Source organism: Euphorbia lathyris, chromosome 5 (genome assembly GCF_963576675.1).
Source record: "Euphorbia lathyris chromosome 5, ddEupLath1.1, whole genome shotgun sequence".
In the NCBI taxonomy this organism is placed as follows: Eukaryota; Viridiplantae; Streptophyta; class Magnoliopsida; order Malpighiales; family Euphorbiaceae; genus Euphorbia; species Euphorbia lathyris.
The window spans coordinates 84,206,046-84,230,237 of NC_088914.1; the positions used below are offsets into that span (position 1 = coordinate 84,206,046).

The window sequence follows — 24,192 nt, forward strand, 5'->3', positions numbered from 1 at the left end:
GTTGGAAGGACAAAGGACCAATCCCCTACCACCCCCACGATGAGGGTTCCCACGAGGTAAGAGAGAAGAGACAACCTCGAGGCTGAGAGGTCCACTATTCGGACGACAGTCGAGCTCAAAGAAGCATGGACAATTTGGAAAAGTCTGCCACTCTGGCTCGAGACAAACCACCAAGAAGCTCCCAGGGAAAAGGGAAATTCTGCATAATTCCATAAGCGCAGCGGCCATACCATGGAGGAGTGCAAACACTATTCTCGCGAATGCGAGAAACTCCTCATACAGGGCCCCACACGTAGCATGCAACAGAGGGAAGAGGGCTCCACACGTGATACCCATCACCAACGAGATGATCCACCAACCAGGCGCCTGTGGTACCAGGGCGAGATCAACGTCATTCGAGAAAGGGAGCCATCCCTCCCTCATCCCAGCTCGAAAAAGCTCAAAGGGTCGCAAGGGGAATCATTAACTATCAACCCCTGATTATGGACGGCCCACAATGAAACCCTTATCGTGTCCTTGTCCATCAACAACTTTATGGTCCACATCATCTTGGTCGACACGGGCAACTCGGTCAACCTCTTGGCCGGGCAAGTTCTAAAAGCCATAGAGCTGCACAAGAAGAGGCTCCATGAGGGGACACTTGCCTTGATCGGACTCTCCGACATCGGGGTACAAGTCATGGGAACCATCTCCCTCAGCGTGGTCTTCGAGGAGAGCACCAGAGTAGTGGAAGTACAAGCAGACTGGGTAATCATCGACATCCCCCTTGAAGCAACTTGGCTTGAAATCCAATGGATACGGGTATTCTTAGCAATACAAAATAAAAATGGGAGAGAGAGTGAATCATCCTATTGAACTCCTCTGGAACAATATGAAAGTAGCCTTTCGTTACCCTACTAAAAAAAACAGAAATCCTTACTGAAGAGAGTATATTTAAGATTCACTCATGGAACTGAAGTGAAAATCGAAACACTTCAAGAACACCCAAAATGAAATTCCAGTCCATGGTATCAAATACCTTTTTTATATCAATCTTCAAATCCATATTTCCACCATATCATATCTTATTTAGCAGAAGCACACCTTTCGAAGCCGTAGCAATACAATAATGATGGATACTTTTACTTGTAACAAACACAAATTGATGAGGAGAGATAACCCGAGCAGCAACAGGAGTGAGTCAATCAACCAAGATTTTTCTAATAATTTTGTAAACAAGGTTTCCAAGTGCCATAAGACGATACTCTTCCACAGTTAAAGCACCCTCAACCTTAGGGAGTAACACCATTAGGTTACATATTCACAAGTATTATTATAAATGTTTCAAAATAAATGTTTAAATTCTCTAATTGAAAAAGCTTTTAAAATCAATTTTTTAAAATTAACAATTTGAACTCTATCTGAAACACCACTATTAAATGTTTTAATCAATCAAACTTTTAAGTGTTATTCAAACCTCTAATTTTACTATAAACCGAAATATACATAAATAATTTTAACCGAATCTTACTTTAGATTTTTTTTTTTTTTTTTGTAAAAAACATTATTTTAAGAAAATTCCGTACAATTTTAAAATGATATTTAGAGTTAAAAGAGAGAATATTGAAAAGGGTGATGTATGAGAAAGTTGCATAAAAGTTAATGCTAAACTCAGGTTGATGTAATAACTTGAAAATTTTGATTAGCTTACTTCACATTCTTACATCATGATGTAACCATAACTATATTTATTTAAATCCCAAAATATATTTATTTGATCATCATGTGATGACGTGTCCTATAGCATGAACCCTTTACATGATCCAATCCATGCTACTTGCTCACTTTTATACAATAATAATAATAATAATTGGTGGATATTTTGTTTTTTTTAATTTTGATAGAAAAAATTTGCGCTTTTTGAAATGATAAGATCCAAATTTACTTTTTATGGTTTTTAAGATGGGTAGATTTATCTCTAATATAGGGTTAAATGAATGTACTATTAGTCATTAAACTTATACCATTGTTTTAAAATGGCCATTCAATTCAACTTCAATTATCTCAATAAAATCATTTAACTTCGAGTTTTGTTTCAATTAGATCACTCTGACGATTTCAGTAATAAATTGATATCGGAATCATGACATAGGTGACACGCTAGTATTAGCCAATTCAGAACTCTGATCGAAACGAAATATGATGGAAAATAGGCTATCGTTTGGCAGCGGAAATATAAAAAATTTAACATTTTTCCATTAACCCAAGATCCGTTAATCGTTATTTCATATAAAGAGGGATAGAAGGAAATACCTTTCGATGAACTATCTACCGTTGCAATCATAGTGCCCACAACTCTTACTCCGAGTTCCCGAGCACAAGACAAAAACACAATTCAAAATATGATTAGAACTCAACCGTATGAAAGCAACCAAAGTAGATTGCCTCTAATAAATCAACACAAGATAAAGGAATAAGAGAAATAGATTAATAATCAATTGAAACGGAAGGAAGCGGTAGATGATCTCGTCCTCAACAAGGGGGTCGAAATTCTCTCTCTCTAGTTGGCTAGGGTTGGCCGAAATTCTACTATAAGGGGGTATATATATTCTCTTGTATCTAAACCCTAGTTAAATAGAATTAGGTTACTGAAATAAGAATTTAATTCGGAATAAAATTCTTATTAGTTATTATCTATAATTATATCTAAATATAAAGATAATAATAATAACTTATTGATAGGATAATAATAGAAGCAATTTAATTTCATTAAACCTCCTAACTTATTTATCCTTTAATTAATTTAATTCACAATCATAATCTAATTAGAATTGTTTAAAATCAAATTAATTTATTTATGTATTTTACATACATAAATCGCCCCACTAGGTACTGTGCCTTAGTGGACTCAGTTGGGCTTCCATCAATTAATTAACATATGTTTCTCTTTTGGGCTCCAAGTCTTATGTGTGACCCATTAGGTTCTTATTGCTTCTAGCCGTATGCAACTATTAAATTAATTTTCTCAGAATTATATTTAATCTTTACATAACGGAATGAGTACGCGAAATGTGATTGGCAGATCCGAAACATTCCTCCAAAGCTATAAGAAGACAGGTTGATTCTGTTGTTGACCTTTCCGTATTAGTTACAGTATAATTCGATCATTCATCAACTACATCCTTGAACTGAATCTTATGACTATGGATAATGTCAAGTCACATATAGCGAGACGTTCGTTTTACTTGTAAAGGCCGAGTTAACTCCAATTAGATAGGTTAAATGAAATCTGCATTTCAAGTCTTAAGCTATCACCTTGCAAGGATTTAGAGTCAAGTCTTCCACAAGCGATCCTTGGACGTATCTCCCATTTATCGGGAGTGACAAATGCTCAATCCAATGTATAACTATCCTGCAATTACTTCCTGTGATACCCAACGTCTGCCGTTCACACCCCAGAGTCATCTTTGTTATGTATCTTGTTACAACAAGATCAAAGCATCACATTCCATAATCCAGAATCACTAATTAACATTCCTTTGAGTCTTAGGATTACTAATAACTATTAATACCAATGAGATGAACAGGTGAGAAGGATAAATCTACCCATCCTGTTATCTCAAGTCGGGTCCCCAATCCTAATGAACTCCCTTTCATCGGATCCATGCAACTATCCAGATATCTGCATATCTGAAGCTTGTGAGATCAGCTCTCTGTCTCGACAGAAGACATTGTTACATGCAAGTCTCAGTAGTGATATGTCAATCCTATTTCTTGACTTAGGGTGGTTTTAAGTTTATTAGTTTATTATAAAGTTTCGTCTCACTTCATGCTTGTATGAACACTTTATAATCACTTTAAACAAACTTAGGGATTTCCTTTTATCAGACTTATTTAGTTCTTAAAAAGAGGTTGCCTTTATATAGTTATGAAACCATATCTTATTAAAACAAATGATATAAAGAACACTTCATTTACATTTAGTTCATATCCTAGAACAATTGTCTATAGGACATTAAACCCCAACATACTCCCACTTGGACTAAAGGCAATTGTTTCTACAACTTATCCCAGTAGAACTTAGATGACGATCATGTAATTTCTGGGCTAAGGGCTTTGTCAACGGATCTGCAACGTTGTCCTCAGTAGGTACTCTTTCTATTCTCACATCTCCTCTTGCCACAATCTCTCTTACAATGTGGTATCGCTTTAGGTAATGCTTGGATGCATTATGAGACCGTGGTTCCTTTGCTTGTGCAATGGCTCCATTGTTATCACAGTACAGAGTAATGGGATTTACAATGTCAGGCACCACACCAAGTTCTGTAATGAACTTCTTAATCCAAACCGCTTCCTTTGCTGCTTCCGCAGCAGCGATGTACTCTGACTCGGTCGTAGAGAAAGCTACGCTTCCTTGCTTGGAACTCTTCCAACTGACCGCGCCCCCATTCAAGATAAATAGGTATCCTGATTGGGATCTAAAATTGTTCTCATCTATGAGATGACTGGCATCTGAAAATCCTTCTATTTTCATATCCCCTTCTCCGTACACTTGGAACATGTCTTTAGTCCTTCTCAAGTACTTAAGAATGTTCTTGACGGCATTCCAATGCTCATCTCCCGGATTACCTTGATAACGACTCGCTATGCTTAACGCGAACGCTACGTCAGGTCTAGTGCAAAGCATAGCATACATAATCGAACCGATTGCGCTGGCATACGGGATTACAGCCGTGCGTTTCTTATCATCTTCGGTTTTAGGACATTGATGATTGCTTAACTTTACTCCATGTACCATGGGTAAGTTACCTCGCTTCGATTCAAGCATGCTAAACCGCTTTCGCACCTTTTCAATATATGTAGCCTGTGAAAGACCAAACAGTCTTCTTGATCTATCTCTGTAGATCTTTATACCAAGTATATAAGCTGCTTCACCAAGGTCTTTCATGGAGAAGTTACCTGATAACCATACTTTCACCGACTGTAGTAGAGCTATATCATTTCCCATCAGTAATATATCATCCACATATAATATGAGAAATGCAACTGAGCTCCCACTTGCTTTCTTATAAATGCAAGCTTCTTCGCAATTTTGTTCGAAACCAAATTGTTTTATGGTTTCGTCAAAACGCTTGTTCCAACTTCTAGATGCTTGCTTGAGTCCATAAATGGATCTCTGTAGTTTGCAAACCTTGTTTGCATCCTTTGATATGAAACCTTCAGGCTGCATCATATATACATCCTCAAGCAGGTTTCCGTTTAGGAAAGCTGTTTTCACATCCATTTGCCAAATCTCGTAATCGTAGTGAGCGGCAATAGCGAGCATTATTCTGATTGATTTGGACATAGCCACAGGAGAGAAAGTTTCGTCATAATCAATTCCTTATTTTTGACGATATCCTTTCGCTATTAACCTAGCTTTATAGGTGCTAACCTTTCCATCCATGTCAGTCTTCTTCTTGAAGATCCACCTGCACCCAATGGGTTTTATCCCTTCGGGTGGATCAACCAAAGTCCACACTTGGTTGGTGTACATGGAATCCATTTCAGAATCCATGGCCTCGAGCCATGCTTTAGAATTTGGACTGGTAAGAGCCTCTTCGTAGTTTTCGGGTTCGTCGTCTAACACGGGAACCTCATCATCATCTCCCACTAGAAAACCATATCTAACTGGGAGTTCACGAACTCTTTGTGATCTACGAGTAGGTGGCACTTGAGTCTCATTCAATGGGACTGCTTCGAGTTCCTCAACCGCCTTATTGTTTCAGTCGGCGTTTCTTCTTCTTGAACTTCATCAAGTTCAATCATGCTTCCCTTTTCTGTTTCTTCGAGAAACTCTTTTTCCAAGAAGGTTGCGTGCTTGGATACTATTACTTTCTGATCATCTGGATGATAGAAGTAATACCCCATAGTTTTCTTAGGGTATCCAATGAAGAAACATTTATCAGATTTAGTATCTAGTTTGTCTGACGCTACGCGTTTGACAAATGCTGAACAACCCCATACTCTCATGAATGAGAATGTGGGTTTCCTACCAACGAACAATTTATATGGTGTGGAACTGGCGGATTTAGTTGGTACTCGATTTAGGGTGAAGAGGGCAGTTTCTAAGGCATAGCCCCAGAATGTCTTTGGAAGTAATGCTATGCTCATCATAGATCGTACCATATCTAGTAAGGTACGGTTCCTCCTCTCGGATACACCATTGTGTTCTGGTGTATAGGGAGGTGTCCATTGTGAGCAAACCCCACATTCAGTTAGATAATTCAGGAAATCATCCGAAAGATATTCACCACCTCGATCGGATCGAAGTATCTTTACTTTCTTTCCTAATTGATTTTCTACTTCATTCTTGAAGCATTTGAATTTCTCAAAAGCTTCGGATTTGTGCTTCATCAAGTAAACATAACCATATCTGGTATGGTCGTCTATGAAGCTTATGAAGTATCTGAATCCTCCTCTTGTTTGGACTGACATAGGACCGCATACATCTGAATGTATTAATCCTAGAGTGTTTGATACACGCTCACCTTTATTACTAAAGGGTGTCTTTGTCATTTTACCTTTTAAACATGCTTCGCATGTTTCCAGTGATTCAGAATCAATTGAATCTATAAGCCCATCTTGATGTAGCTTAAGCATACGTCTTTTGTTTATATGGCCTAAACGACAATGCCACAAGTAAGTCAAATTATCTAGCTTATGTCTTTTGGTATCAATCGTGAATACAGAAATTTTGTCATCTAGCACATAAATCCCATTTTGTGATATTCCTGAAAAATAGAAAATCCCATCTCTATAAAACTCGCAATGTTTGTTCTTTATTGAAATATGAAAACCGTCGTCAACAAGACGGCTAATAGAAATAATGTTTCTGGACATTTCTGGAACATACAAACAGTTCCTTAATTCTATTACAAGCCTAGAGGGCAAACTCAAAGCATAATCTCCAACAGCGAGGGCGGCAACTCTTGCTCCATTTCCTACTCGCAAGTTTATGCTTCCTTTCTTCAATTCCTTAGTCCGATTTAGTTCCTGCATATTCGTACAAATATGAGATCCACATCCGGTATCAAGTACCCAAGATTCAGACTGTGAAATTGTATTTATTTCAATATAAAACATACCAGATGTTGAAGCACCGTCTTTTCACTTCTTGAGGGAGGCTAGGTACTCCTTGCAGTTCCTTCTCCAATGCCCGTCTTTACCACAGAAGTGGCACTCTCCTTTGGGCTTCTTTACTTCCATCCCCTTAGCTCTAGTGGGTATGGCCCTCTTGCCTTTCTTGGAATGTTTAGGATTGGGAAAATTCCCTTTCCTTTTCTTTGATCCCTCTATGACAAGAGCCGGTATTGCCTTGTCTTTCTTCATATTGGGCTCAACTGTCTTGAGCATGTTTGCAAGCTCTTCAAGAGAGGTTTGCAAGTCATTCATCTGGTAGTTCATGATGAACTGTGAATAACTCTCTGGGAGGGATTGAAGAATTAAGTCCACACTTAGTTTGTTATCCATCGTGAATCCAATATTAGAAAGCTTGGTAATATAGCCAATCATCTTGACACAATGTGTCATCACAGATGTGCCCTCTTGCATCCTGCAACGATATAATAATTTTGATATCTCGTAGCGTTCGCACCTAGTCTGTTTCCCAAACAACTCCTTTAGGTGCATGATGATGGAATAGGCATCCATTTCCTCATGTTGCCTTTGCAATTCCGGTGTCATCGATGCAAGTATGATGCATCCCGCATGATCGTCATCAGCCTTGTGCTTCTGGTAAGCATCGATCTCTTCGATGGGAGCATCATCCGCCGGGTTAGGGGGTATCGGTGTATCAAGTACATACCCTATCTTATCGAACTTCAAAACGATTTTGAGGTTGCGAAACCAGTCGGTGAAGTTTGAACCGTTCAACTTGTTATCGGTAAGTATATTTTTGCAGATTGGTTTTAGTCATGATTTTAGGAGTGTTTTAATTTAACCTGAGAGTGAGAAAGAGTAAACGTATGTTATTCATTTGCTTTAAAGTACATCAATCTAAAATTATAGGCCTTTTAATTTATTTTAAATTGCTACCACTATTTTGCCAAATTAATAGCCCTCCATATTAATTCGAAGAATTTCACAAATTCTTTAATGAGCTAGGATCCTAACTCCTGAGATTTCACCTTGAGTTTACTCAACAAGCTAGTCTCATTTGTTAGGTAGATTCATGCAATCAATCACATCTTTAATGTGATTCCTAGGTTATTGGGTCACTAACCACATTAGTAACTAATATGCTATTCATATTAATCCCAACCATATTGCCCATCAGTTTATGATAACATGAGTTTACCCATCCAATTATCATAATCTAATTTAAGTATTACCCCATATTCATGAAAAACGATTTAAGTATTACCCCGAGCTTGAGTTTACTCAACAATCCAAAGGCCCCCAGTACTGTCGGCTGAATTATAATATTAGGGAGGGGCAACCGATTTTAATAACTTGCTTATTTACTTAACTTTTAATTAGTTAGAGATTTTTATTTTAAGTCTCATAATCTAACCTAGTCTTGATTTGCTTTAGCATACATCAGACACATACATTGGCGTTATGGACATATTATCTAAATTATTCCGTTGAGCCAGAAACGGAATAAAAGGCCAAACTTAGGGAAATACTAACTATTACATATTTCTCTTTAGGTCCTCCGTCTTCTCCATGGCGCCTTGAAATTACATATTAATTTCTATACTACTAAAGAAAACTTCAATTATCTTGAAGGGAATTAGATAAGAGGAGAAATTACAATAGATAGTAGATAGGCAGGGCTCGCATGCCCTATTTCAAAAATACCAAAAGACTAAATAGAGGGTTCAAATATGTCCATAACTCCAAACATAAATAGACTCAATTAAATAAATTTAATTGGTTGATTACATAAAATATTTATGTAATATTTAGGTTAATCCCATTAACTTATCAAATTAACTTTCATCCAATTTTAATTCTATCAGTTTCGTATCTTCTATATTTAATCACATTAGATTAATACAACTACACAAAACCTTATCTATGCATATCCCGGTTATTTTGATCTAATTCATTTAATACTTTTGATTTACAAATAGGTAAAACAAACTTTTAAATAAATTCTTTTATCCGATAATTAAAAATAGAAAACTATTAATTTCTGAAACATATATATATATATATAAATATATTTAAAACTCAATTTTATTTTAAAATAATTTAAAAACAAATAGGAGTGGGCTCGTGTCAGGTCCACAAAAAGGGGGGGCCCGAGACAATGACGCCGCTGCCGTCTGGCAGCAGCGCCGCGGCTGGCCGCCGCTGCCTTACGGCAGCGACGTCCAGCCACACACGGTTGCTGCCGCGAGGCAGTAACCGCGAACAGCAGTTCGGGTTGCTGCCTCGCGGCGCAACCCGGACTGTTGTTCCAAATTTTTTTTTAAATATAACAAATATATATATATATATATATATATATATATATATAAATATATATCAGTTTCAAAACGATATTCAGAAAATAAGAAAAATCTATTAAAGATTTTGTTTTATCTTTAGAATTAATAAAACTAACTTTTTATCAATCTAACTATAAAACCAATAGTTTTGTTATAATGATTATCAACCAAAATATAATCTGGAACATATGCATAATCTATTTTAATTAACAATTAGCTAAAACTTATTTATCTTTAGAATTAATTAATCAAAACGGTTTCGTTAATTAACCTAACTATAAATATTTATTCAATCTGATTGAAAAACCTTTTAATTTTCATATATGAAATAACGGATTTAACGCAGGCTCTGATACTACTGATGGAAAATAGGCTATCGTTTGGTAGCGGAAATATAAAAATTTAAACATTTTTTCATTAACCCAAGATCCGTTAATCGTTATTTCATATAAAGAGGGATAGAAGGAAATACCTTTCGATGAACTATCTACCGTTGCAATCGTAGTGCCCACAACTCTTACTCCGAGTTTTCGAGCACAAGACAAAAACACAATTCAAAATATGATTAGAACTCAACCGTATGAAAGCAACCAAAGTAGATTGCCTCTAATAAATCAACACAAGATCAAGGAATAAGAGAAAGAGATTAATAATCAATTGAAACGGAAGGAATCGGTAGATGATCTCGTCCTCAACAAGGGGGTCAAAATTCTCTCTCTCCAGTTGGCTAGGGTTGGCCGAAATTCTACTATAAGGGGGTATATATATTCTCTTGTATCTAAACCTTAGTTAGATAGAATTAGGTTACTGAAATAAGAATTTAATTCGGAATAAAATTCTTATTAGTTATTATCTATAATTATATCTAAAGATAAAGATAATAATAATAACTTATTGATAGGATAATAATAGAAGCAATTTAATCTCATTAAACCTCCTAACTTATTTATCATTTAATTAATTTAATTCACAATCATAATCTAATTAGAATTGTTTAAAATCAAATTAATTTATTTATGTATTTTACATACATAAATCGCCCCACTAGGTACTGGGCCTTAGTGGACTCAGTTGGGCTTCCATCAATTAATTAACATCTGTTTCTCTTTTGGGCTCTAAATCTTATGTGTGACCCATTAGGTTCTTATTGCTTCTAGCCGTATGCAACTATTAAATTAATTTTCTCAGAATTATATTTAATCTTTGCATAACAGAATGAGTACGCGAAATGTGATTGGCAGATCCGAAACATTCCCCCAGAGCTATAAGAAGACAGGTTGATTCTGTCGTTGACCTTTCCGTATTAGTTACAGTATAATTCAATCCTTCATCAACTACATCCTTGAACTGAATCTTATGACTATGGATAATGTCAAGTCACATATAGCGAGACGTTCGTTTTACTTGTACAGACCGAGTTAACTCCAATTAGATAGGTTAAGTAAAATCTGCATTTCAAGTCTTAAGCTATCACCTTGCAAGGATTTAGAGTCAAGTCTTCCACAAGCGATCCTTGGACGTATCTCCCATTTATCGGGAGTGACAAATACTCAATCCAATGTATAATTATCCTGCAATTACTTCCTGTGATACCCAACGTCTGCCGTTCACACCCCAGAGTCATCTCTGTTATGGATCGTGTTACAACAGGATCAAAGCACCACATTCCATAATCTAGAATCACTAATTAACATTCCTTTGAGTCTTAGGATTACTTATACCTATTAATACAAATGAGATGAACAGGTGACAATGATAAATCTACTCATCCTGTTATCTCAAGTCGGGTCCCCAATCCTAATGAACTCCCTTTCATCGGATCCATGCAACTGTCCAGATATCTGCATATCTGAAGCTTGTGAGATCAGCTATCTGTCTCGACAGAAGACATTGTTACATGCAAGTCTCAGCAGTGATATGTCAATCCTATTTCTAAACATATTACTTGACTTGGGGTGGTTTTAAGTTTATTAGTTTATTATAAAGTTTCGTCTCACTTCATGCTTGTATGAACACTTTATAATCACTTTAAACAAACTTAGGGATTTCCTTTTATCAGACTTATTTAGTTCTTAAAAAGAGGTTGCCTTTATATAGTTATGAAACCATATCTTATTAAAACAAATAATATAAAGAACACTTCATTTACATTTAGTTCATATCCTAGAACAATTGTCTATAGGACACTAAACCCCAACAATATATGACAGTCACATGTAGGTTATTTTATGAAAAAAATAACTAAATTTTGCTTTTATTTTTCATAAAAATAACAAACACATGGCAGTCAAGTGGCACATATGTGGATGTGATATCTCATTTCGATCAGACTTCTGAGTTGACTAATACTGATGTGCTACCTATGCCATCATTCAGATGCCTTTTAACCACTTAAATCGCTGAAGTACCATAATTGAGACAAAACTCAAAGTTGAGTAATTTTATGGAGACAAATTAAAGTTGAGTGGTCACTTTAAGATAACCATGTAAATTCATTGACCAACAAGACATTTAACCCCTCTAATATATAAAATTATAATTTTTTGGGTAATTAATTTATTAGTCCCTATATTTAGACAAAACACATTGTTTAGTCCCTGTATTTTCAAAAACACACGGTAAAGTCCCTAACGTTTTTCTCGGTGAACTGTTTAGTCCCTAACGTTTTTCTCGGTGAACTGTTTAGTCCCTGCCGTTAGACTCTCATGAAAATTCCGTTAGTCAATTTGGATTTGAGTTCTTCTTTTCCTTTATTTTCCTTTCCTTTAAACTCTAATGCATCTGAAATTAACTTTGAATGTTCTTCTTCTTGATTTTCTTCTTAATCATTCAAATTCGTAAGCATTGGGTCTGTTCTTTTTCTTGTTCTCCATACAAATATCTTCCTTCTAAATTGGATTTCCTCTTCTGAAGTTTGAAGGTAAATAGTAAAGGGTAATTTAGTCATTTCCGAAGTTATAAACGGTAAAAAATCTAACAAACAGACGGAAGGACTAAACAGTTCACTGAGAAAAAGGTTAGGGACCTTACCATGTGTTTTTGAAAATATAGGAACTAAACAGTGTGTTTTGTCAAAATATAGGGACTAATAAATTAATTACCCTAATTTTTTTATATAAACAAGTCAGTTTGCATTAATAGGAGAACATAATAGGCTTAAAAAATACAAGTAAAAAAAAACCTACAATAAGAAATTCTAATTGAGAAAAAGAAATTGTCTAAACTGCCAAATTATGGACAATATAATTCGTTTGATGGCTCTTATGAATAAATTTCAAATTAGCAAACGTCTTAACTTCTTTTCGAATATCATTAACAAGCATCCCTCGAACCATAACAGGCAATCAGAACAAGATCAGTGAAAGACAAAATCTTAAATCTCCTCAAACCATAACAGGCAATCAGAACCACTCTCTTTAGACACCTTAACAGAAAGATTCGCTTGTTTCCATTAAGCTTTTGAAACCGAACACACTTTATGAATTAACCATCTGGACCAATTCTACTTCTTGTTAATCGCATTAACCATCTGAACCAATTCTACTTCTTGTTAACCATTTAATTAAGTAACAAATATTAAAAGTTTTAAATATTAAATTTTTTAAACATTTTACAAAATAGAATCTCGTGCTTCTCTTACTCTGCTTAATATATATAATTGAAGTGTTCAAAGCTCAATTAGCAAACAGATTAGTAAGAATGTGGGACTTTTTATGTGTCAATCAGTCTCTTCATATGAAAGCTATGTTTTTGTTGTTAATTAATCACGACAAGGAGGACCGAATACAATCTAGTCTTAGGGCTGTAAGCGAGCATAGCCGCTCATGAGCAGCTCGGCGTTCGGCTCGATAAAAACTCGACTCGATTTGTAAACGAGCCGTTCGTGAGCACGATTTTCAAGCTCGGTTTGTAAACGAGCAGAGCTTGAGCAGACCAAAGCTCGGCTCGAAAGCTCGTGAGCAAACTCGATTAGAGGTTCATGAACAAATTCATAAACAAGCTCGTATAAAAGCTCGTAAAGAATACAAATTATATTTACATAAAATATGATTTACACACAATAAAAATGATAATTTAAATTTAGTAAAAATGGTAATATTAGGCCCAAAACAATTAAATAAAAAGAGCAGCCCATCATCCATAAAATATGATTAACAGGAGGGACCATGGTTTAATTTTAGACATCAGCGCATCACATAAGTTAACAGGTGAGAACGATGCTAATGAGTTGGTGGCACAAGTCACAAAGATTAGTATTGCATTGTTAGATGAGTATATAGTGCAAAATGTGCAAGAAAATGTGAATCTTGGAGCACATTCTTCTAGTTTGGATGAAGCGGATAATGACATTGATGATGAGATTGATGATTATTTTTTGAATATTGATAAAGATATGTCAATTGAGGGAGAATGGGAAAGATATGTCAATGAGGCACCTGAAAAATATGTAATTGAGTTTGACCTTCTATTGTGATAGAAGATTAATGTTGTGCGATATCCTGCTTTATCCAAAGTTGTAAAAGATGTTTTTGCAATTCAATGCTCAAACGTGGCTTCTGAATCTACGTTTAACACAAGTGGTAGAACTTTGGATCAATTTAGGAGTTCTTTAACTCCTGCTACAACTGCGGTTTTGATTTGTTGTCAAGATTGGTTGAAAACTTCAACTCAAGCTTTCAAGCATGAAGAAGAAGTTGAAGATCTTGAAGCTATTGAGGAAGGTAATATTTACTTAGCAATTATATTTCATAGTTTTATTTTAATTAAATGTTTATGAATACTAACTATATAAATGTTATTTAATTTGTAGAAATCAGTTCTGATCCTGAAATTGCATCATCTCTTTTATCCATATTTCAATTGGATATCTAAGGTTTTTTTAACCGAATCAAATGCACTTTGGTAAGCATATTTTTTTCCTTTTACTTTTTGCTAGTGTGTTGATTAATTTTATTGAAGTGAAAGCTAATTAATTTAACATTTGTTGATTCACTAATGTGGTATATTTTATATGTTTAGGTTGATGTTTGGCTTTTACTGCCTTTGCTTTGGAAAACAAGGAACTTGTTGTGTTAAGAAGATTCAATTACAAATTGGGATGATGATTAAAGAGATTTTGCTAATGAACTGTTGTCTTTTTTGAATTAAAGGTTTGTTTGTTTGTTTTTATAGATTTGTTATTTTGTAACTTTGATTTTGTGGGCTTTTTTAGCCTTGTTGTCTACCGTAACTTTTAATACTTTGATTTTGTGGGGTTTTTTTTATCCTTGTTGTCTACTGTAACTTTTAATGAATGTTGTTTACTTCCTAAAAAAATATCATTTATTTCAAGTTATGTAAGATAATAAAATTTTATATTATATTATCTTGTAAATTAAATTTTTAATTTATTTTTAGGACATAAACTATTAGATATTTATCCGAATCACCGAAAAATTATATTGGATTGGACCGGAACTGAATCTCCGAATCCCCGAACTGGACCGGACTGAAAATTTGGGGCAATTCAATTCTGGAGATTTATTCTTTCAATCCAATCCTGGAGATTTTCTTTTATTGATCTCCGAATTTCAATCCAATACTGGAGATTCATGAATCCCCGACTTGGACCGAACTGTGCCCAGCCCTACTCCCTACCACAGAGACAACATCTATCTTGCAACCCGGCACCCTTTTCACCAAAGCATGGTAAATATTTTTAGCAGACACACAAAACCGTGTGTAATAATTTCGCATGTGCATTTATTGACCACATAGCCTTCCAAAAATCAACCCCAAAAACAAAAGTTGATGCCAAGTTGGACGATAATCGCAAAGAATTAATAACCACCGTATTATAGCTAGATTTAACCAAGTAAGCATCCGACTTACAGTGAACCCAAAATAATGAATCAGTTGATGTCCGCCTACTCAAAGGCAACCTCAAAATAGCTTCTGCCACGTCAAGAGTAAAATAAAAATTAATAAGATCATGTTTCCAGTAAAAATTATCAAAATCGATCATACACGAGACCCATTGGGAAGGAGGTGCATTTAATAAAAGTAAAGGCAAATTACAGACAATATTGAGAATCGAACGAGCCTGCATCAGATCAATTGACCAGCCCATCACCAACTCTTCAATAACTTCCATTAATAATGACTTGCCTTGTTTTAAAAAGACTCCTCCAAACATGACTAGCAAAAAAACTCGCTCATAGCCTCCAAAATATTCTATTCAAGAAAGTGTTTATGCTTGAAAACCAAAAAACATAGAGAATTGAGATTCTCTAGCATCCACCACACAAGTTATGCAAGAAGAACAAGATTAAAGGCAAAGATATTTCGAAACCTCAAACCACCCTCCTCGTTTGACAAACACATCTTCTCCCAACTAATCCAGTGAGTACGCTTAGAGTTGGAATCTTGATTCTACCAAAACTGAGCCATTAGTTGTTGCAGTTCATCACAAAAAGAATTTGGTAACCAAAAACAACTCATAATAGTACTATGGACTGTCTGGGATACTATTTTAATCAAAATCTCCTTTCACGCCCCCTCCCCCGAGAAAGACACTTCTCTTTCCACCCGCATATTTATTTGGTCAGTCTTTTCTTAAGATAATCGAAAACAGCCTTTTTAGTACACAACCACTGGAAGGCCAAAATATTTTAAAAAAAAAAAAGCTACTTCACAAACCTTCGAAATTTCAAAACATCTATCTCTACAATCAACACTTACCCAATCACTGAAAGTGATATCGGTTTTACCATGGTTAATACATTGGACCGATGTGTTTTCATAAACTTGAAGAAGATCCCTCGGTAGTTGTTGCTCTAAAAAAAGAGAAGAAAATCATCAACAAAAATCAATTGAGAAATTATAGGTCCCATATTGCTACCTTGAATTACATGCAAGGTTTTATTACTCATACCTTTCCTAATGTTAGAATAACTATGACTGGACATGTTAAAATAAGGTCAAATACAGGAATATCATAATTAAGTACAAAATTATAATTAAGTCATATCATCAAATTTAATCCTTAATATGTCATTATTTTCTATATATTATGATTTTACACTATAGTTTAAAAATTCTAGACTCTAATTCATAAATAATAAACCCTAGAAAATATATTCTAGACTTCTAATTTATAAATTCTAATCCTTAAAATATATTAAAAGTACTGATTTTACTAGTTTGACATAATCCAAAATTATGACTTGACATAGTTGTAAATAGTTGTTAAAAAATGAATTTCTGTGTAATTTTCCCTTAAAATAATATATTATTAAGCCCTTCCAAGCCCACATAAGCCTGCATAATTCTTGATTGGGCTTGAGATTTATATAAACAAAGAAGTTTTTACATAAAAGTCAGATAAACATATTTACAGGTTAAGTATTGTTGGTAAGTTAATCCATAATAAATAATTAATTTTGAAATTTCTTCGATTTTAGGGATTGATTGTTGGGAAAATTACAAAATTGGCTCAAACGGAACATCCATTTACATATTTAACCCATTTATTCAACCTACTACAAATCAAGACTATGTTTATGTGACTTTCTCAAAATATATTTAATATATATATATATATATATATATATATATATATATATATATATATATAACACTTAGAAATTTTATAGTTTTTTGTCTTTCTCACTCTCGTCTGACTTCGCGGATTTCGTAATATGTGAAGTCTGCGAAGATAATGTTTGGTTCAGTAGATGATTTTAATTCGCAGATTTCGCAATATGCAAAGTCTGCGAAGATAAAAGACGTGTTTTTAAACATTTTTATCGCAGACTTCGCATATTGCGAAGTGGTATGCATATAACAAAAAAAGCATAACAACAAAGGATTCTAACATTATTAAAATTTATAAAAAAAAAAATTGTCACAATAACAACATTAAAATCATAACATTATCAAAATTTACAACAAGATTGCCACAATAAACTCCTAACAAATAATTTCAAGGTCAATGTGACCAATCTTGATGAAAATTTCTCCCAATCTTGGAAGTTCAGACTTTTTGGGATGAGAAATGGAAGTTCAGACCTTTTGGGATGGACAAAGTTCCACCTCAACTCCTCTACAACAAGATTGCCACAATAAACTTCTAACAAATCATTTCAAAGTCAATGTGATAAATCTTGATGGAAATTTCTCCTTGTATCAGAAGGAAAGTCATCTCCTCTACCTCTACACCCCAGTACACCACCTTCCTGAAAGGGATGTTATATATTCAACCACCTTCAGAAAAATTTAATCGTGTTAGGCAGAAAAAATGAAAGATTTGGCTTCGCGAAAAGAGGATTTCGCGAAACATGCGAATAAAAATGTGCAAGGAAGATGATGATTTTACTTCGCGAAAGCATGAACTTTTCTCTTCGCAGACTTCGCGTAATTCGTTTACGCGAAGTGATTTTCTGGAAAAAAAACGAAGAGAAAACAGTAGATACTTACATTTTTCCCGCCTTTCACCATTAAAATCGCTAATAACCATATGATAAACTGGGAAAAACAATAAAAATAACGTAGAATAATGATTTCTTCGATCCGCACAAAAAGAAAGAAACCAAGAGACGAACAGAAACAGAAAGATGAAGAACCATGACTTCGTTTTCTACGAATAGGAAAATGAAGAATCAAGAGATGAAGAGAGGAAGAAGAGAAAGACATGGTGATGAAAATAAATAATGCAGATTTCGCAATATAAGGAAAGAGAGGAAGATCAAAAGTCTGAAAATCTTCTGAGGAAGATAAACCGTGCGCCAAGGAAAAGAAATGGGAAGGGAGAAGATGAAAGGTTAAGGATATTTTGGAAAAGTCACACAAAATCAGTCTAGATATGTAGTAGGTTGAGTAAATGGATTAAATATATAAATAGATCTTCTATTTACCCTAATTTTATAATTTTCCCTTGATTGTTTAGGTAAGTTTAGTTGGACATTTATTAATATAATATTATTTAGAATTAGAAGAAAAAATGGTAAGTTACACCATAGCTATGATTGAGTGAATATTTAGAAATGTCACATAAGTAAAAATAAAGTTAAAATTAAAATCATATAATGATAAAAAATACTTAAAACAGCAGTCACCAGCATCAGTATTCATTTCTTTTCTTTTGTTATAATTTATTTGCATTTTTACCAACAGATAAAAAAAATTTATTATTTTTCTTCCATAATGTAATTTGATTTTTGGAGGTGGGGTTTACTAGGTTTTACTTGGAATTTGATTTGTAACCTGAGCCCGCCTGAAATAATACTTGGCCGGGCTGGGTTAGACAGGACTTGGACATAATATTTATAGATCTAAACCCAGCTCAGCTCAATCCATTTGATAGTCACCATCAAAGTAAACATTACCCGTTATATAATCACAAGAATCACATGCTAAAACTTGGGACAAATTTTAACACTTGCTTACACTAGTAATCAAACACGAAAGGAAGCTTAAACAGCTAAAAAACAACTAAAGGCCATTACGCTCAAACCAGCCTTAATTGATAGATTGGTAGATAATAGACTCACACTAAAAGCGCAAAAACTTGGGACAAAGTTTCGCACCAAGTAAAAAAAAAAAAAACCGGTGCAACCAATCATAGATACAACAACCTTTGGCTACCTCAGTGTGACTCGCACTGAGTTGTATAGCTTAGTGCATTATCTGGTAAACATAAAAGAAAAAGAAAACATCCATTCAATTGGTTTTGCATTTCAGCTAAAAATCCCAAGTCCAAAAGGATAGAATGTCTTCTTTCACGTTTATTTAATCCTATTTAAAACGTTCATTAAAGAAAAAAGAAAATCCTCATTTACTTCAATTAATTTTTCACCATATAATCCCAATTAACAACTATCTGAAACCAAACCAAAAGAGGTTGAGGTGGTGGCAAGGTCACATATATGGCCTATTTCTTAGCAGGGGCGGCATCAAGCTCCATACCTTGAAGGTTCAGTAGCAAATCGTCTGATTTAAGGAACACCTTGTTAGCTGATTGTGAGATTGTGTGAGCAATTTCTCTTGAAGCTTCAATCTTCCTAAGAGTAATAAATGCAGGATTGTTCGCAATGGCTTGACCGATAAGTTGAGCACTTGTTGCTTCTCCCTGTCAACCATAAGAATGTCCGAAATAATTCATTCAGGTCTGAATTCCATGCAAACAAGCATGAAATGTATAGCAAATGAAATTAAGATTAATGTTCCTGAGCTTATGTCTCTCTTTGCTCTTCTTTTTTTTCTTTTGGTTTTATGAAATGAATAAATGAAAGAAATGAGAGATTGATTAAACATTTCTTTTCTCACCTCTGCGCGGATAATAGCACTTCTCTTGTCTTGTTCAGCTTTTTCCACAATGAATTTAGCTCTCTCAGCTTCTTGTGCAGCCACCTGTTTGGCTTCAATGGCAGCAGTGAATTCTTTCCCAAAAGTCAGGGTTGTAATGGAGACATCATCCAGTGCAAGGTTAAAGTAGGCCGCCCTTTCTGTCAAAATCTTCCGTATTTCTCTACTAACAGCCTGAAAAGGTCAGAAAGCATAATTGCCTCAATAACCATAGCCGGCGACTAGTAACAAATACGATGATGATAAATTATTTCTTCCCTAAATCTAGAAAATAAAGGAAAATCTGGAAAACATATATATGAAAAAACAACCGACATGAACATGAACTATTATTTTAAATAATTTAACTCATGAAAAGCTATAAAACGTTTGAATGTTGCAAGCTTCCAGGCGAGGGTTAAAAGATGTTAATTCAACCAGAAATATGAAGCACTGGGATTTTTTACCTCTCTCTGAGTGATAAGCTGACTGGCATTGTACTGAGCAACCACAGCTTTCAAAGTTTCATGGATGATAGAAGGTAGGACTCTTTCATTATAGTTCTCACCAAGTGTTCGGTAAATTATAGGCAACTGGTTTGCAATTGGGCGAGTAAGCACTCGAAGACCAATCTTAACCTGCACAGCAATTTAAGACCCAAAGCTTGAAAACATTTATATTATGAGCATTTAAACATATACAAGGATAGAAAATGGAAAGAACAAATTCAATTAATAGAAAATGCATACATTATCGACAAATCAACTAATTAACAACAATATTTAGGCCCTCAGCATAAAGTACACTAGTGAACACTGAATTCACATTTAAGCTATGTTGCACGGAAACTAGTGTTTCCATGTTTGGCGTCCGTTTCAGAAACGGAAACTCCCAGAAACCAATTTTTATTATTATTATACCTTTAATATTTATAAATAATATACTTCCCCTTTATTTTTAATATTTACACGTTTCCCCAAACATTTCAGTTTCCTATGTTTTTAAGAAATAACATGGCAGTGTCCGTGCCCATGCTACATAGCATTAAGAAAACCCAAGTATGGAGAACTCAAAAAATAAGTGAATTTGTTAAGATGTGCACTAATGTGGAGGCAAAAGGAGGGAAAAAAGGATAACTCAAAATAAAGCAGAAAAAGTTATAAATTTCATTGGTAATCACAAGCAAACAAGGAACCAAGCTTTGAAAGTAAATATAAGATTAGATCCACACAAGAAAGGATAACCAAAATATCTACATAGGGAACTAAAACGATAAAATAATATAGGCATTGAGATTAGGTATCTAAATAGAGCAACTATGATTCTCAAATAGTAGAAAATAATCAATACACCAGCCAAGGGCTATGAATGTTAAAAAAGAAAAAAAAAAGACAAATCAAGTGAAAATGGTTTAGGTAAAGTTTTGCGGACCAGTCAAGTTTCTAAGGACATCAGGGTAGAAAAAGCAACTCAACAACAAGAATTCAAATAATTTGCTGAAACAACGGTTGGAGGGAAGGTATTATAAATATACCATTTGGAGATCACGACTCCCTGAAGTACTCTCTACCAGATGGGGACGTGCACGGACATCATAAATGACTGGGCGTTCAAACCATGGGACTATGAGATGTGTCCCCTCAGGGTAAACCTGCATAATCAAGAAGTAACTTTAATAGTAGAAACTAAAAGCAGAAATGGAAAAGGAAAACCAGAAAAACCTTAAATGTATAAATTATAGCAGGAATACAATGGAGAAACGGAAAATTATTAGCCAGTGTGAATAACCACATCGTTACAGTGGAATGAGCATCCAAACTCTTATCCATAGTAACCAATACCTCCTCCCAGAACACATTTGACGAATAGTAAACTGAAGTGCCTCAAAAGAACAAAAATTGTAACGATAAATGATTAAAATCACCAGCAATAATAATTAAAAAAATTGTCTGACATCTAGCCAGTAGCTTTTACAGTACGTTGATTAAGATAATATTTGGTCTATTCAACAAGAAAAATGGTGGCCCAGTCCCAGAAAACTTGCTAATAAGTTGATAATCGTTCCTGAACACTTTGATGTATGTCTGACAAACAACTGATTAAATTACAAATGGCTTGTTTAAGTATTCATAACAAAAATCTAAATTTTCAATGTCCATAATTTTGAAGATTTTCAAAGGAAGTTGGTAGAATTTAACATCAGCGACAATACAAAGAAATCTAAGTGCAAATAGTAATTCACCAAAAAATTAACTTGATAATGATAACAAGCATCTCCTTATGACTGTTTCTTGGTCTAGTGAGATCTATCTATTGATTGTGAAGCTCAGTTCAGTGCGGGAATTTCAGGACAATTACTAGTTTTCATGCATGCAAACCACATCTACACACCATGAGGCTTAATGTCAATAAAGCACATCTGGCTGCGGTTGACATTAAAAATTTATTCATTTGCATTTCCTGATCTTTGATGAAGTAACAGAAAGCATACACACATTAAAATCAAAATAGAGGTTACAGCATAAATAGAGGTCAAAATTAGTTGGAAGTCAAAAAGAAGATAATCATGCTTAAAAAATGATGATTGATTACTTTAACACACGTATGGGGATCATTGTAAAGAATTGATTGCAAAAACCTTCATGAAAAGAAAGTAAGATACTCAGATTTGGCAATCCATGAATATAAACACCTGGAAATATATTCTTATATTTTGACATTAAAAAATGTAACAACCTTGTCTTTAACACCAACAAGGCGATTGAACACAATCGCTCGATGTCCTCCCTCAACATTGTAGAGACTGTTAGCAACTCCGTACATACCAAGTCCACCAATAACACCAAGCTTAATTAAAGCAGAGGCTGCACCTCCACCTGGCATCTTCGGAACTTTCACATTGTTGAAATTCATTTTCCTACAATCTGAGTACAACATTTGACATAAATAGGGGTAAAAATTGAAGCACTAAGATATAACTAACACATCAAATTGAAAGGACAGCAGCTTCCTATTCAAGCATTTAGCATACAAACAAGGATGTGGAAGGAAACATGAGAAACACGATGCAGGCAAGTATGACGGAAATGCTAAATTAACTGGCACAAGTACAATCCCAACAAAAGTATACATGATGATGATGTTAATGCTAGTTCAAATATTTCATTCCAATTTTCAGCTAACATTTTGCAGAACTCTGATGAGAAGAAATTAATATGACAAGTATAATAGCCAACCATAGGAACTAATAGGAAATCTGTAATTTATATAAGATATTTTCAAATAACTCCGTCTTCATACTTTCTCAAGCAATAGAATCTATTTTCACTTCTCAGCCTTGCTCAGAAGCTCTTCATAGCCCTTTTTTTCCCTAAGCTGTTTACAGGACTGTTGAAATCTTTCAAATAAACAGTTCTGAGTCCGAGCAATAAAATTTCCATGTCGGATCTCTACTTCAGATCAGAATATCCTTGAACAAATTCGCAATAATTTCACATCGACCATGAATTTAGCACTACCTAAAAAGACGCTAGGAAACCACAAGCTAACAAAAATACGCAAATTCAATATCTTCTAGGCGAAAAGACACCACAACAAGAACATAAAACCAAATGTAATATTCTGAAACCTCAAGAATAATTCAACCAGATAAATCGTACAGAAAAAGAAACAACTTAAAAAGAAAAGGATCAAAACCTTATGGTTTCTAATAAAACAGAAAACACATAAAATTGTTCTTGCATCCGTTAAAAATGAAAAAATACAGCTCAATAAAGCTAGCTGCCAGTGACATCTGCCTCGCAAAATGTTCCAATTCTTTCCGTTCCCAAGAAAAAACTCGATATTAAGAAACAAACAGAAGAAAGTAAAGGACGCACATACATTTTTCATGAAAATCAAAAGTAAAGCAAGAGAGAAAGGTAAGAAATGCGCTCACCGTGCAGTCTTCTACTTGGAGAAGAAGGGAAATGAAAGAGAGAAAGGGGTTTAGGGTTTATACTTTATAGCTTCGAACTTGAACAAGAAATAAGAAAAAGGGTCTAGAAAATCTGTAGTCATGGTTAATGAGCTTTGGGCTTTTTTAGGGCTTTACTAACAAATCGGCCCAAGTCTTAAGAAAATAAATAATTCAAAATTCAATATTACACGTGTTCTTATCGTGTCAATTATCTAGTGATATCATGCAAAATAGTATAAGTGTACACGTGTCCTCATCCTATGCTAATGAGGATATCCCGAATGATATCGTTAGATTAATCTAAATAGAAACATCATCTTCCTTTAGACATGCGAACCAATAAGAAAACATCTGAATCCGAATTGAACGTGCCTATCGAATCTTTCTGGATCAAAGAAATCCAAGTCAACTATAATACAACTTACCTAAATTATATACAAACTGCATTCCGAA

General features: G+C 34.6%; 1 protein-coding gene across 1 annotated transcript; it reads right to left on the reverse strand.

Annotated features, from left to right (window-relative positions):
- Window positions 1-19,152: 19,152 nt before the first annotated feature.
- LOC136230593 (prohibitin-1, mitochondrial) lies at window positions 19,153-23,845 on the reverse strand. The gene is made up of 6 exons (XM_066019717.1): window positions 23,719-23,845; window positions 22,518-22,705; window positions 21,316-21,432; window positions 20,249-20,419; window positions 19,764-19,976; window positions 19,153-19,566 (listed from the first exon to the last, which is right to left on the reverse strand). Exons 2-6 carry the CDS (start codon window positions 22,692-22,694, stop codon window positions 19,369-19,371), a joined length of 876 nt encoding a protein of 291 aa, XP_065875789.1. The 5' UTR covers window positions 22,695-22,705; window positions 23,719-23,845; the 3' UTR covers window positions 19,153-19,368.
- Between the last annotated feature and the right edge of the window lie 347 nt (window positions 23,846-24,192).